This window comes from Monodelphis domestica, chromosome 1 (genome assembly GCF_027887165.1).
Source record: "Monodelphis domestica isolate mMonDom1 chromosome 1, mMonDom1.pri, whole genome shotgun sequence".
Taxonomy (NCBI): Eukaryota; Metazoa; Chordata; class Mammalia; order Didelphimorphia; family Didelphidae; genus Monodelphis; species Monodelphis domestica.
This window is the reverse complement of record NC_077227.1, coordinates 378,710,148-378,726,781: the sequence shown is the minus strand read 5'-3', so window position 1 is coordinate 378,726,781 and position 16,634 is coordinate 378,710,148. Positions and strand designations below refer to the sequence as shown.

Genomic DNA, 16,634 nt, shown 5'->3' with positions numbered 1-16,634 from the left:
GACCCAAATTATCTTTGCTCCAATTAACTTTGGAATGGAGTCTAATGTAGGTAGTTGGTTGGGAGGAGGAGAAAGAGAGAAAGGAGACAGAGACATGAGAATGAATTATAGAAATGAGAATCTCAGGATGGATAAATTGCATATAACTTGAATATAAGACTATAAAGGTGAAAGGAAATGGGACAAAGGAACTAACAATTTTCTCTGAGCTACTCTTATGACTAGGAGGTTGCTAGATAATATAACTGGAGAACTGACCTCAGAAACAGAAAAGATTATTCAAGTCCTACCTCTGATATGTGGACTGTGAGACTCCAGACAAATTTGCTTAAACTAACTGCCTGGAGCAACTATAAACTGCAGAAGTTACTTTCAGCATTGATATGTTTCTTGCCTTAGAGTTCCCTACACAGATGAAATTACTGGTCAGAGCAAAACAGGGACAGTCTTACTTTTGTATTTCAACACACTGACAGTAAATAATAAGGGCTTTAAATTTTTGAAAAATGCACCAGTAGTTGAGGTACCTTGAATTTAAGGCCAGGTTCTACCACTTCGTTGCTATGTGACTTTGCTTCAGTCTTATCAGTAAAATGAGGTGGGGTGGACTACCGTGTTCTCTTCCTGGCAGTGGAGAGAAGGTAGATGTTCATCTTCTTCCTCTAAGATCATCCCTCCCCTCTTCTACCCATATCCTCGGAAATTACACTCTACCGCTCTATTATAACAAAAGTTCATTTTATTCCGTTTGAAAATACAAATGGTTGGCAGGATTTGGTCCAAAAAAATCCCCGAGCCTATGTTTTGTGTTGTAAGGGCTCACTTTTCAAAGTAACAAAAAGAGAGAACATAGTTTCTAGCTCTACATAGCCGTGTGATTAGGCACAGGTTTCTTAACATCTCGGGGCCTCAGTTTCCTCATAAGTAAAATGAATGAGGGAACTGGACTTCAGGACCACCAAGATCCTTTTAACTCTAAATTCTGCCAAACTCCAAACCAGCCTCTTTAGGAGAGGACGTTAGCCAACTACAGTGTCCAGAGAGCCCTGCGGCGAAGGGGCGGGATCCATTGGCTTCTGCAACCAATGGGAGGCTATCGAGGCTCAGCTGGCCTCCCAGCAGGTGGAGTCGCGGGCTCTGAGGCTCTAGTTCGGAATCTTAGAGCTACCACCTCTGGAGTTTAGTTTTTGGAGCGGTGCCGGGGTTCGTGCTGGTGTCTAGCTTGAGGAAAGGGCGCAAGCCGCAATTCCCCCTTTTCATTCGGAGAAGAAATTACAGCGGCTTGGACACCACTGCCGGAGATAACACTGCTGCCATTGCTTGTTCTGTTCCGGGTGCCTTAACCCCTGCCTTAGTCCTCTCCGGCGACGCACTTGACTGTGGCTTCACGAACTCAGGCGGGGTGGAAGAAAGGTTCGATCCCGGGAGGTGTGAGGTGCAAAACGAGCTGAGCTGTGGGCGCCTGCCGGCACTATCGCTATCACCCCTCCTTTCTCTCTCTGCTCTTGCCGCCAGGGTACAGAGGCTGGCACCGCCCTGCGGAGCTGGGGGCCGGAGCCACCTCGCTTAGCCCCTAGCGGCGTCCCAGCGCCCTCAGCATAGCGCGCCCCGCAGCCAGCTTCTTCCCAACAGAGACATGGCTTTTGCCAACTTCCGCCGTATTCTAAGGCTGTCCACCTTCGAGAAGAGAAAATCCCGGGAGTATGAGCATGTCCGTCGGGATCTCGACCCAAACGAAGTGTGGGAGATAGTCGGGGAGTTGGGCGATGGAGCCTTCGGTAAAGTTTACAAGGTGGGTGCGGGAGGCTTTGGGAAAACGTGTGTTGGGCACCTCGCGGAGACCACCGGGAACTGGGTCGTGGGTCCTGGAAATCGCCGCGCGGGGGCGGAACGGGCGTGGAACTGTAACAGCCGGGGCCAGGGGGCTGGGGCTGTCGCAAGATCTAGAGTCAGTTCCAAAAGTTTGAGATTTTACAGAGCTGTATGCATGGGGTGACAAGGCGGTGCCAAGGTAGTTCTGGACCATTCCTGGGATTGGGCTTCCGACTCTGGAGTGGATTAGCTTTATTTAGCCTTGGAACCTGCCCTGCTTCAGTTACCTTGGAGTAAAATCGAAGGGGTTTGAAGTGATGAGTCCACTCTGGAACCCGGTTCCTTCCTCCCCTTCCTCCAGCCCTTCCCCTATTTTAGGCCTCAGGAGATAGGGAGTAGGGGATGAAAAAAAATTGGGATTCAAGTATTAACTCTAAAATCAAGGTGAAAGAAAACAGGATATAGGAAGTTTGATTCCCTAAAGATGACTTTGGAACCAGCTATCTCGGAGATGCTCTTGTGACCTAGGCGGTTGCTTGAAGACCTGTAATCTCTGTTCTAGGTTGAGCTCGTGGGTGGGTACCAGATGATGAACTTGCCTTGTCCTAATCATAATCTCTTAGATTCTTCCCATTCTTCGATTTATTAAATGGAATAAAATAAACTTAGATCTGGAAGCGACTTTTGAGACTACTAGAGAATTCAGTTTAGTTGAAAGACAACTTCACTTTAAAGTTGAGAAAAATGAGGCTTACTTTAATTTCTTCCCCAATGACTAACCTCAAATCACACAGTTGAATTCAATTTATTCAGTTTATTAGTTTTTCAAAGAGGATACTGGAGTGGTCTGGCCCCAGGGCTAAACCCTGAGCTTCCCCAGAGGGGAACCAGAATGAGCTGAACTGAAAATGAAATGATGAGGTTTGACTTAATTTGGGATGATGTTTTGAGTTACATCTTGGATCTCAAAATCCATTTATAGTCAACTATTATCTGCGTGGTGGACATGCTTACTTCGGAAGAGTTGGAGATGAGAATGAGGTGCAAAGAATTAGTTGTTTGAAATCTATGTTTATAGTAATGTAGATAATCTAGAGTTGACTGGAGTTGCTCACCAAATATCTGTCTTAACTTCACCATTTCTTTAGCTTTCTTCTTGTTCAGCGATGCTCCTTTTCTGTGTTCATTTCTAGGTAAGTCAAGTCACAAGCTCCTACTATCTGCCAGGCACTTTTGGAAAAGTTGGAGACACAAAGACAAAAATTAAATAGTCCTTGCCCTCAAGGAGATTAAATTCAATTGGAGGGGAGGAAAGATGTGCATATAGAAGCAGGAGGGAAGCAAATATTAGTTAATGTGTTCTGGAAGGGGAAGCACTAAAGCTTTAGGCTTCATGTAGATAATGGCACTGGAGTTGGGAGGATCTGAATTTAAATTGGGCCTCAGACACTTCCTAGATATATGACTGGACAAATCTCTTAACTTCAGTTGCTAGCCCTTGCTACTTCTGCCCTGGAGGGGTTAAGATTCTAAGGCAGAAGGAAAAAGCTTAATAAACAAACAAATAAATAAAAGAAACTTATTTGGGGGAACCTAGGTGGCTAAGTGGTTAGATAGTCAGGTCTAGAGATGGGAGATCTTGGGTTCAAATTTGTCTTCAGACACTTCCTAGCTGTGTGATCCTGGGTAAGCCACTTAACCCCCATTGCGTAGCCCTTACCACCCTTCTGCCTTGGAACCAATACACAGTATTAATTCTAAGACAGATGATGAAGGTTTTTAGAAAAAAAGATGGCAGTGGGGAGCTATGAAAATTTAGTGAGTAAGGGGAGTCACATTGTCAGAGCTTCTTCCAAGGACCTCGCTTATTTTTTAAACACTAGTATCACATGTGACTCCTATAGCTGGTGGATGGTTGTGGCTGCTGCCTAGTTTTTTATACTCTTCAGGTGGTTACTTCCTCCACTGACCCCAGATGTGCTGGATATATAGAGATGATTTTTTTCTTGTGCTATGCTTACTTACACCAATCCTGCCTTGTTTTATGCTTGCATAGTTTGTTTCCAGGCAATCCTAAAATCTTGGAGCTAGAAGGGACTTCTGAGGTTGTTATCTGGTCTAACTTTCCCACTCAGAACAGGAATCTCCTCAACAAATGCCTTCTGGCATCTATTTACACACTTCCAATGATAGAGAATTCACTATCTTAAAAGACAGCCAGTATGTTGCTGGATAGATGAATTCCTTAGGAAATTCTTAAATTGAGCTGAATCCTGCCCTTCCTGAAGCTTCTAACTGTTCCAATATCTTCCTTCTGGAGCAGTATAGAATGTCAAATCTCTTAAAAACACACACACACACACACACACACACACACACACAACCCCCCACCCCCCCCAAAAAAAAACAGCAGCTAGTGGATAGAGTGATAGGCCTGGAGTCTGGAGGATCTGGGTTCAAATCTGACCTCTTGACACTTCCTAGGGTGTGATCTTGGGTAAGTCACTTAACCCCAATTGCTAACCCTTACCCTTCTGCCTTAGTTATTACTAAGACAGAAATGAATGGTATAAAAACAAACAAACAATCCAGCCCTTCAAAGGGATGAGAGATATCTTAGCCAGCCTCCTTTGGTATTCAATATAGTTTTGTATAATATTCATACACATACATGTTAAAAATCCACTATAGTGTTCAATATGCCTACAAATAGATATTTAAAAGTCCATTCCTGTGTTTTCTTGGCGTAGACATAAAATTCATACAAAGGCATTACTTTCTTCTCCCTTCCTGAAAGTCAGGTCATAGATTTTGAATCAAAAGGTATCGAAGTCCAAATACATTATGACACTGATAAGTAAATTGAGACCCAAAGAGGTTGTGACTTAATTAGGGTCACACAGGCAGTAAGTGTCAGAGCCTTGAGCTGAACTAGTTCTAAACGTAGTATTTGTTTTTCCCATTGTACTGTGCTGCCTTTATGAGCAGCTAAGTATTTTGCCCTTTTTTAGTTTGGGAACAATTCCCAACTCCTCAATGGAGCTCTTGAAGATAATTTCTAGTGGCTTTCCACTGGCTGTTGCCACTTCCTTAAACATCCTGTAGATCAGAGCTGAACTAACATTTTGGAGTGGTCTTTAAGTAGGAATTCTTCCCTACTGAAGTGCGATCATGGCAATACCAAGAGCCAAATTGTGACTGATCTCTCTTATCGAAAACAAGAGTTAAAAAAAAAAGTTTTAAAAGCCTCTGCATTTTTAGGGTTATTTGATAAGAGTTTTTCTTCTTTGCCTAATAAAGAAGAAGCCTTTTCCTTTATCCTTCTCTTCTGCCTAATATTTTTAAAGCATGTTTTTCTACTTCCTTTTAGGTCTGGCTACTAGAGGCTTCTCACTTTCATGTGCTATTTCCCCACCCCTCCCCCTCCGGAAAAAGGATCTGTACAAAGGCAGTAACCTTATTTCCTTTAAACAAAATATATTTTTCAAACTGAGGGCCATGCTATCTAAGTGGGTTTTGGTTAATTAAAAAATTAAAGTGATTTGAACTCTGGGAAATTGTATTTAATAAAGGCTTTAGAATTTAAGTAGAGTTTGAAGAACTGGCTTTTTGGATGACCTTTGCTCCAGGTGCTTCTCTGTGCCACCTTGGTGGCTCAGTGGATAGAGAGCCAGGCCTGGAGACAGGAGGTTCTGGGTTCAAATATGATTTTATACATTTCCTAGCAGTGTGACCCTGGGCAACATGACCACAATTGCCTTGTCCTTATGGTTTTTCTGCCTTAGAATGGATATAGAAAGTAAGGGCTAAGGGGGCAGTTGGGTGGCTCAGTGAATTGAGAGCCAGGCCTAGAGATGGGAGGTCCTAGGTTCAAATCTGGCCTCAGACACTTCCCAGCTGTGTGACCCTGGGCAAGTCACTTGACCCCCATTGCCTAGCCCTTACCACTCTTCTGCCTTGGAGCCAATACACAGTATTGATTCCAAGATGGAAGGTAAGGGTTTAAAAAAAAGAAAGTAAGGGCTAAAAGGAAAAAAAAGAAACAGCTATAACCTCAAGTTGAAATGATCTGAAGAAAGTTAAACATCTACCTTTCTCCTCTTACCCCCAGAGAAGCCTGAATCTTCAGATGACCCAGTCACCCCTGGGCAGAGTATAAAACTTGGCAGCTCTTTTCAGTCCATAACCTCCATGGTCCTGGAATGGAAGATACACAGGATCATCTCTGTGCTCTCTCAGTAAATGTTTGTGTTGTATGACCAAGCATATCCTGTTCTGAGGGCTGACCCATGGTTGCATGCACTCATTGAGGTTGTTTCTTTTACATCACTGTCACATCTCCTTTTATAGTGAAATGGGATCCTAGAGTTGGAAGGGCCATTTAGTCCATGCCTTCCATATTATAGATGAGAAAACTGAGGCAGAGATGCTAAGTAATTTGCCCCAGGTCGCACAGGTAATAAGTGGCATAGCCACTTCAAACCAAGGACATCTGACATAAGACCTAGCACTCTTTCCACTACCTTGGGATTCCTCAATAATCCCAGAAAGGACAAAACTGGTAGTATCAGCTGCTGAGCCTTAGTATATTCTGCTTCATTGTCTCAGGGCAGCTAATGGGTATGTTGATCTAATGATTAAAGCTAAATTCCATCAGAATTGGGAAATACCAGGGATGCATCTCACTGTTCCTTGGCAGCTGGAGGTACAGGGAAGGAGGGAAGGAAGAAAGACAAGGGGAGATGGGAAGGAAGGAATGGGAAAGTAAGAGGAGAAAGAACCATCCAAAGGAAGGAGAAGAAAAAGCTGTGCTTCTATTAAAAAGTAGTCAAGGAAGGGCTATCAGCAATTAATTTACCTCGGAGGTCCCTGCCTATCTCTGGACTCTGTGCTTGAAGTCCTTCTCATCCTAGAGCACTTCTTATACTTGCTCAATAGCCACCCTCCTTCCTTCAACCTCAGTTATACCCTGGGCCCCACTGCCAGGACCTTGGAGGTATAGGGTAGCTGCAGTAGCAGAGGAAGTGGTGGTATCTGCTGAGGTAGCAAAGGAAATAAGGCAAGGGAAGCTGGGTGGTGGGGCCCCTGGTTGCCATGAAACTGAGAGGTACACTTCTCTCCAGTCTTCTCTCAGGTCTCATAGACATTCAACTGTTGCTGCCTACTGTAGAACTTGAGGAGAGCCAATGAGTCACTAGACTCAATAATCCAGGAGCCTGGGGAAATAAGGGAAGGGGTTGTTCTTGAATCTTCATTGTGTCCAACATTTCATAACCCCATTTGTGGTTTTCTTGGCAAAGAGTGGTTTGCCATTTTCTTCTCCAGCTCATTTGACAGATGAGGAAATCGAGGTAAACAAAGTAAATTGAATTGCCCTGGGTTATACAGCTAGGAAGTGTCTGAGGCCAGATTTGAAGTCAGGGAGATAAGTCTTCAGATTCCAAGCCCAGTGCTCTAACCACTGCACCACCTAGGTGCTTCTATAACAAATACATACTTAAGCAAAACAAATTCCTGCATTTTTGTGTCTTCTGAACCTTGAGTCACTTCTCCATCATCTACAGTCTTTTGGAACCCGAGCTGGTCATTGAGTTAATCAGAGTTCTTAATTTTTTCAAAGGCATTTTTCTTTATGATATGTTATTGTATAAATTCATCTTCTAGTTTTTTTTTTAACCCTTACCTTCTGTATTAGAATTGATACTAAGCATTGATTCTAAGATAGAAAAATGGTAAGGGCTAGGCACCTGGGGGTAAGCGACTTGCCCAGGGTCACACAGCTAGGAAGTGTCCGAGGCCATATTTGAAACCAGGACCTCCCTTCTCTAGTCCTGGTGCTCATTCCACTGAGCCACCCAGCTGCTCCTGTCTTCTAATTCTGCTTATATCAATCTGCAACTGTTCATACACATCTCTAAAACACTATCTCCCTTATAACTTCTTACAGTACAATGATATTATGTTATATTCATATGCCATAATTAGTTCAGCCATTCCCCAGTTGATAGGCACTCCACCTTACCTCCAGGTCTTTGCTGTTACAAGAACTTTGAATATTTTTTACCTTTGGGTCCTATTATTCCTTTGTTCTTTTCTAGGGATAGAGGAAGCCTTCCTTTTTCAGAGCTCCTTGATATACCTTGGAGTTGGAATAAATGTTAGAAGTCATCCAGTGGGGGCAGCTGGGTGGCTCAGTGAATAAAATTGCCAGGCACAGAGATGGGAGGTTCTAGGTTCAAAGCTGGCCTCAGACATTTCCTAGCTTGGTGACCCTGGGCAAGTTACTTAACCCTGACTGCCTAGCCCTTGCTCTTCTGTCATAGAGTTGTTGCTAGAACAAAAGGTAAGGATTAAAAAAAAAAAGACATCATCAAGTCCAACCTCTTTGTGGTACAGATATAGAAACTAATGCCCATATAAGTGAAAGAATCTCTTTGAAATTATATAGCAGAATCAGTATCTAAATTCAGGCCCTTCTATTGAAAAGCAACTAGGAAAAAAGCTATCTAGGTGAGGTCCCAGATCCGAGGCACAGACTGAAGGTGGTAGGAGAGGAAGGTAGAACTGGAAGGGACTTGAGAGATCATCCTGCCCAACTCCATCTTTTCACACAGCAGCAGCTGAGAGAATCAGGTCTAATCAATGAGTATTTATTAAGTGTCTACCTACTTTGGGCCAGGCATAGTGCCATGGAGGGTTACAAAGGAAAACAATTATTCCTGCCCTCAAGGAGCTCACATTCTTTTGGTACAAGATAAGTACAGAATAGATGGAGAATGGGACATCTAGTGGATAGGAAGATAGATCTAGAGATGTGAAATCATGAGTTCAAATCTGGCTTCAGATGCTTCTTTGCTATATGACCCCCTAAGCAAATCACTTAACCCCCATTGTCTAGCCGTTACCACTCTTCTGCCTTGGTAAGGGTTTTTAAAAATCATCGAAGACCCTTCCAAAGAGCTTTTGTTCACGTGAGTTACCTTTATCAATATTTGCTGTATTAGAAATTACAACTGACAAATTTTCAAAATACCTATTTAAAAAGTTACAGAAACCAATTGCATGTTAACATAAATAACATTTTTCATGAACATTTAGTGAGAAGAGTGGCTGTTTTACATATTTTTGGAGATTTCTTTAACGTCTGCCTTTAAACTCCCTTTCTGGGAATCAAAGAACTCTCTAATATGTTAGCATCATCTTTTTTTCAGCATCTTTGCACATGGATGGCACAATTAAGTTTGAGGAAATGAGGAATAGGAAAATTCATCCTTAAATATAAAAAATACATAATAAATAAATTTTCTTTTCTTTTAGAATGAAATATTATTAAATTCTAATATGAATTATAGATAAAACATTTGGGAAAGGTTTTGACAAATATTGTAAAATAAGACAAAGTATATTTCTTGTGTTTTCAAGAAAAACTTTGGGATTTCAGAATAATAATTTAATAGTTGATAACGATGTTACAGAACTATAATGAGTATTACTAAAGATAGCTAGTACAATAGAATTGAGAACATACTGAGTTAATCTTTAACATCATATTTCACCTTCAAAAATTCAAGAGAATACAAGAATATAGACACACTCATACCATTAGCCACTAGAATGATCATGTCATCACAGATCGTGTAACTCTGATGGAACCTCTGGAAAACTCCTTTATACATTTGTCAGGGAGAGAGAATGAGAATGAAAAGAGCAAATAACATCTTAGTATTATTACAAATGATCCCAAAAGTCATTGCAGATGTTGAGCAGTTTTGACATTAAAAGATGCTTCTCTCAAGGAAACCTATGACAAATCTGGACAGCATACTAAAAAGCAGAGACATCACATTGCTGTTCATATAGGTTCATATAGATAAAGCTATGTTTTTTCTAGTAGCTCTGAGAGTTGGACTGTATAGTAAAAGCTGAGCACTGTAGAATTAATGCTTCCAGGTTGTGGTACTAAGAAGACTTTTGAGAGTTCCTTGGACAGCAAGGAGATCAAATCAGTCAATTCATAAAAAAATTAATTCAGCCTCATTCCTGGAAAATCAAATTAAGCTGAAACTTAAATCTTAGGGTCTAAGGGATCTTCAGACCACACTTTAAGAATTGTTGCACTACCCTATGCTACCTGTGACTCTAAAGAGCTATAAAAGGGACACCTAGTCCAGTGTCAGGCCTGGAGTTGGGAGGACCTGGGTTCAAATCTAGATTTAGACATTTCCTAGCTGTATGACCCTGGGCAAGTCACAACCTCAATTACCTAACCCTTGCTGCTCTTCTTATAATTAATATCAATTCTAGGACAGAAGGTAAGGGTTTTTTTAAAGAGCTATATAATTAGGAATTATTTTATCAGTCATCATCATCCTAATTTTCTACTTTAATATTGCTGTTCTCAGGTCAATTTGTTTCTTTTTTGCTTTACCTTTTTATATTCTCTTCTGTTTTTCTATTTCTCCATTATCTATCCCCCCATTTAATATAAAACAAATAAAATCTCCTTTCTATTTCCCAGCTCAAAGATACTACTGTCTATACAGGAATACTAAATTGATCATAGGGCAAAGATTCAAACCCAGAAGGCACCTCAGAGGTCATCCAGTAATCTTATTTTGTAGATGAGGAAACTGAGACCCAGAGAAGTGAAGAGACTTGCCCATGATCACAAGGCATTGAGTGACAGTGGCAGAATTTGATCTCAGGATCTCTGCATCCAAATATAATGATCTTTCTACTGCAAAATACCATCTCCAAAGTGTTGAGTTAATCATTTAGTAAATAAACATTTAAGTGCTTTCCTGTATACTAGACCGGGAATATAAAAGAAGCCAAAGACAGTCTTTGCCTTCCAGGCACTCACATTCTAAAGGGAGAGGCAACTTATAAAAAGATGCATACCAGATAGAGAGAGCAGATGGAAGGTCATCTGTAAGGGGACAGCACTGAGAGCAGGTAGAATCAAGAAAGGCCTCCTGCAGAAGGTGGTATTTGAAATGAGTGTGGGGAAGTCAGAGAAATGAAGAGGCACAGGTGAGATCAGAGATGGAAAGTTGTGTTCAGGGAAGCCAGTGAAAGTGGTTAGTATAGAACATGGGATGGGCAAAGGGAATCAAGTGTAAGACAACTGGAAAAGGTAGGAAGGGGCAGCTGGTGTAGGACTTAGGGAATGAATAGGGATTCATTGCTGCTCCTTGAGAAGGGAGAGTTCTGGTAGGTTACTTAATGTTTATCTGGCCCATAAAAGGTTAAGCTTGGGCAACATCACACAAAGCCTCCCTTCTACTTATGCCTCTCCATTCTACTGTCTGACAGTCCCCTATTTACCATTGTCCTTGAAGGAGAGGTTACTTAAAAAATAAAACCAGCTAAAATCTTCCTTCTTAGAGAAATCAGCTCACTGGCTGTTTGAAGATGAGGGTGATGCCCTATGTACTGTAGACCTGCCTGCAGTCAATGTTTCCTTCCTTCCCTATTATAGGTGGGACTTTCCATTTGACACTGGCATTTTCCAGGGTGGAAAAAGGTAATTTTAGATATAACCTCTCCCATGTCTGTTAGCCCTGCTTTACCAATGAGGAAATTGCTGAGGATGGGGTTCAGAGCAATTAAAGGATTTGCTGAGGCCACAAAGTAGCAGGGCAAGGTTTTATGATTCCCCAAATCCAAGCATAATCATTTGACCTAATTTGAGCACTATTTGGAGATTGTTTGATAATCCAAGCTTCTTGATTTGCCAAGAATATATACATCTCCAAGTTTATTATTGAGTTGTTTCTCTAGTGTCCAACTCTATGGGACTCCATTTGAGATTTTCCTGGCAAAGATATTGGAGTGGTCTTCCATTTCCTTTTCCAGCTCACTTGAGAGATGAGGAAACAGAGGCAAACAGGGTTAAGTGATTTGCCTAGAGTCACTCAACCAGTAAGTATCTGAGGTCAGATTTACCCTCAGGAAGATGAGTCTTCCTGACTCCTGGCCTGGTACTCTATCCATTGTGTCAACTGACTGCCCCATCCATCTCCGATATGTATAGCACAAGGTAATTCTGCTATCTCTTTCCCATGATTCTCCTTTGTGAAAGGCCTTTCTCATTTCTTGTCTGATATTAGAATTCTCTGGGTTATTTCACTATTTTGATGTTACAGAAACCTAAGTTATAATTTTTACTCTGCACCCAAACTTTAGGTCCTTTTGACTTTCTCTTTGTGACTTTCATCTTGGGTGTGTTTCTGTCTTAAATAGTCTGGGTCCTTTTATAATAGATACATTTTCTCAGTATCTTCACTTTTTTTTTTAACATTAGTAATCTCTGGATATTCCCTGTTCACTGCAAAATTGAACTTTCCCTTATAACAAAGAAAATTTGTTAATTAAAAATAACCAATGCAATGTATGACAGCTTTGTCTGATGATATAAAATATGATTCTGCCCTTCTTACCAAAAGAAGGGACATATAGTTAATCATCAATCATTGAGGACCATTATTGGTTCTTCAGTTACTCAGTGACATTTTTATTTCCATTTTTGGTGGTCAACACATATATATCATTCTTCTGGTTTATCTTATTTCATTTTGTATCATTTCATTTAAATCTCCCCGTGTTTCACAGCATTTCTCATATTTGTCATTATTTTTTTTTAACTGAACAATAATATCTCATTATTTTCTTAGTAAATTTGTTCAGCCATTCCACAACTGGTCGACACCCACTCTGTTTTCAGTTCTTTGCTACCACAAAAAATGTTGCCATGAATACTTTACTATGTATCAGATCTTTCTTTGTGGTTTTTGACCTTCTTTGGGGGTCTGAGCCTTACTGGCTCAAAGGTGCAAAGAGTAGTCACTTTTCGTTCATAGTTCCTAATTATTTGCTAGAAGAGCTGCACCAATTCATAGTTTCATCAGAACTAGGGTCTTCTTTTGCTTTCTCCCTTATCCTTGAGACTGATCTTTCCCTCATTTCTAGACAGTTCTTTAGAATCTTGCCACATTTCAGGAAGAACCAAGTTCAGATCCAGCTTCACATCCTTACTAGCTGTGTGTGACGCTGGGCAAGTCATTTGGCCTTAGTTTACTTCTCTATAAAATGAGGAGAATAATAATAACACCTCCCTCCCAAGATTGTTGGGAGAATTAAACGAGATGTTTATAAAATACTTAGCTAATCTTAAAGCACCATATAAATGCCAGTTGTTGTGATGATGAAGGTCAAAATGATGAGGATGACTACAATAGGCAGCTAATAATGATAACGAGTGATAATAGCTGACATTTATAAAACATGAAGAAGGTTGTAAAGTACTTTATATATAGCATAATCCTCACAATACACCTATCATATATCTACTACAGGTATTATTTTTATCCCCATTTTACAGATGATGAAACCTAAGACATGGAGAGATTAAGAAATTGAAGGACTTGTTCATTTTTATAACAGTGTCAGAGGTGGGATCAAACCCCAGTTTTCCTGACTCCAAGCCTAATATTCTAACCATTATGTTATATTGCCTCTTATAATCCACAAATATTTTAATAAAAAGTACCTGAAACTTTGGTGCATTCTGCCAGTGATATTTCTTATCCTGTAGCTATGTGAGTGGCTACCATGCTATAGTAGGAGCATTTGGAGTCATAAGACCTGGGTCTAAGTCCTTGACTGTAGTCGAGTCACCTAACCTCAAAGGCCTGAATGTCACCCCCAAAATGGATATAATATACTCCCTACCCCCCCCCCGGGGGTTTGGATGCAATGCTTTGAAAACTGTATCATAGTAGAGACAAGGGGATCATTATTTTCTTCATTTGAGTTTACAATGTGTGTGGTATTCCCAGGACTTGTCATACATGTCAGTCCAGATTGTGGCCCCTGCCCCCAAGGCAGTGGAAAACCTGTTGGTTCATTGACCAGTTCCTTCTGGTTCTAGACATCCTGGGGCTTCATTTAGCAGTTACTGAGGCTGCACACTGTCTAGCAAATAGTCTTTGCCCAACCTTATGGGAGACACTCTGGGAAACATGAAGAAACCCTTTCTCCTGTGGGATTATAGCTAGTTAAGAAGACAGGACAAAGTATGTAAGAAATTAAATAACAATGGAAGCCAGTTAACACATGATGTGTGACAAGGCCATATCAAATTCTTTGTCAAATGAATTAAACCCCCTCAGAACTCTTGACCACACTTAGAGGTTTCCCAGTACCCTCCCTCAAAAGACGGGGTCTTTAATGTTTTTGTTTCAAGGACCCAAGACTCTTCCTCAAAATATCTTTTTAAAAATTCATGATGAAAGGAAACACTAAATGTCAAGCAGAGGTTAGTAAAGGTAATGATGTATTTTTTTGGTGGACCATTTGCAATCCATGGATCCCAGGTTAAAAAGCCCTGGCCCAACTTCACACAGGGATACAAATTCAATATGTTAGCCCTGGACCAGAGGCTTCAGAGATAATCTGGGCCAGCTTCCTCCCTGGCAGACAAGTAAACTAGACCCTATAGAGGTGAAGTGACTTGCAAGTAACAGATTAATAGCACAACCTTTGGTTAGGTTCTCTTGTCTTTCTTTTCAACTTTCAACTTTCAACAAGTCTTTTCAACTTATAATCACAACTGATATTTTTATAGTGTTTAACAATTTTAAAGTACTTTTATCATTGCAACTATGTGAAGGATAGGCAATAGTAATAATGCTATCTCCTTTTTATACATGAAAAAATGGCTTCAGAGAGATTAAGAGACTTGTCTGTGGTCACACAGATAGCTTTGTCAGAGCCAGCATATAAGCCTATGTCTTCTAACTCCAAGCCCAGTTTTCCACTGTATCTTGGTGCTGCCTCTGCCTTAGAGTCCCCAAGACTTTAGCCATAATGCTCCTTGGGCCATCCCACCATCTCCAAACTCACAGAACAGTGGGAAGGAAACACATCTACCCCTCCTTTGTTGGTGAGGTGAAAGGGCTATGGGTATTGAATGATTTTGTTCTCTCTCACTCTCTCCCCCCCCCCCTTTCAACTTACTACCAACCCCTTTCCTCCCTCTCTCTTTGAGGTTCATTGATGTCTTTGTTTTTACATTATCATAATTTCTGGAAATAACACACTCTCTGATGGGCACACAGAAATTCTGTTGGCAAAGCTGCAAATTGGTTTGGCAATTCTGGAAAACAATTGGTAACTCTGTTCCCAAAGTCATTACCTTTATATATGTCTTTTGACCTAGCAGTGCCACCACTAGGCATATACCCTGTGATTTTTAAATCTCCATCTTGCTTGGTCTAGCACCAAAAATTGTGCACACCCACACTACACGGGCATGTGCTAGTCAATGGCAAATCAGAAATAACTAACTGCCCACCTGGGCTGTCCCAAGCCAAGCTTGAGCCATCATTGGCACTTGTGAGGCACAGGAAGTGAGGTAGAGAACAGCTCTGGAGTTCACTGACTTCCTGTGGACAGGGCTAGGCGAGAGTTCCTGCTAGGAACTGGCTAGGAAGGAGGCCCGCAGACAGCTTTCCTTCGGATCGGTCACGTGAGTCAAGGATCTGATTCTCTTTTCTTCCTTGGCCTTCCAAGCTTAAACTCCCTCTGGCTCTGCCAGAGGTTGAGTTAACCCTTTCCCTTTCCTCCCTCTTTCCTTCTCTCCCTCTCCTTATTGTGATTAAACCACCATAAACTCCATTCTGACTTGAGTGTTTCATTTTAGGAATTTCACAAGTAAATTCCTTGGCGACCTTAAATTAATATTATATCAATCTTTAAAAGTGGTTTTAATATCACAACCCTCAAAAAAAAAATAAAAGATACAGGAAGGCCCCCATGTACACCAAAAATTTCTAGCAGCATTTTTCATTGTAGCAAAGAACTGGAAAACAAAGGGAGTGCCCTTCAATTGGAGAATGGCTAAACAAATCATGGTACAGGAATGCAATGGAATATTGTTGCACCATAAGAAATTATTTTTTAAAAATACCTATCTTGGGAGCAGCTCTTTGGTGGCTCAGGGAATTGAGAGCCAGGCCTAGAGATGGAGGTCCTAGGTTCATTTTTGGCCTCAGACACTTCCTAGCTGTGTGACCCTGGACAAGTCACTTAACCCACATTGCCTAGCCCTTACTGCTCTTCTGCCTTAATGCTAATACACAGTATTGATTCTAAGATGGAAGGTAAGAGTTATTTAAAAAACAAACAAAAAACAATCCTATCTTTCCCAGATTGAATCCTCAATTAGTAATGAAAAAAGAGGAAAAGCATTTGATACATATAGTTGCCACCATCAGAGAACTACCCCATTCTTCCCTCATGGTTGGTTTTCAGCCTCTTTGACTGAAGTGTGGCTGTAGGTATCCTTCACTCTCTGTTCTTCTGGAGTGAAGATCTGCCATTCTGGAGTTTGTTTTTTTAAACCTTTACCTTCTGTCTTAGTATCAATATTAAGTATCTGTTCCAAGGCAGAAGAGTGGAAAGGGGTAGGCAATTGGGGATGGGCGACTTGCCCAGGGTCAGATAACTAAGGAGTCTCTGAGGCCAAATTTGAATTTAAGACCTCTTATCTCCAGGCCTGGCTCTCAATCAACTGAACCACCTAGCTTCCAAACCATTCCTGGTTGTTTGATACCTTATGGTTTGTTATCTTTCTGGTGACCATTTCACTTCTGGTGTTATCATTTTTATGTATATAGTTTTTAAAAATTCTATATTTTATACAATTGTAAGAAAAGGGGAAAAACCATCATGCCATAGCTAGCTTGAACAAAATAATGTGGAACACATTTCTTGGTGGCATTATTGTTACCATTTGGATCCTGCTTATCAGTATCAAG

The 16,634-nt window shown here is 41.0% G+C and overlaps 1 protein-coding gene across 2 annotated transcripts in view; it reads left to right on the top strand.

Moving 5' to 3' along the window:
• Window positions 1-1,091: 1,091 nt before the first annotated feature.
• Window positions 1,092-16,634, top strand: part of LOC100026499 (serine/threonine-protein kinase 10) — a 148,745-nt gene continuing 133,202 nt past the window's right edge. The window contains exon 1 of one of the 2 annotated variants that reach the window (XM_056811575.1): window positions 1,092-1,792. In XM_056811575.1, coding sequence (XP_056667553.1) covers window positions 1,637-1,792 — 156 coding nt within the window. In that variant the 5' untranslated portion in view covers window positions 1,092-1,636. The remainder of the gene's footprint in view (window positions 1,793-16,634) is intronic. The other variant, XM_056811576.1, reaches the window with a different exon arrangement.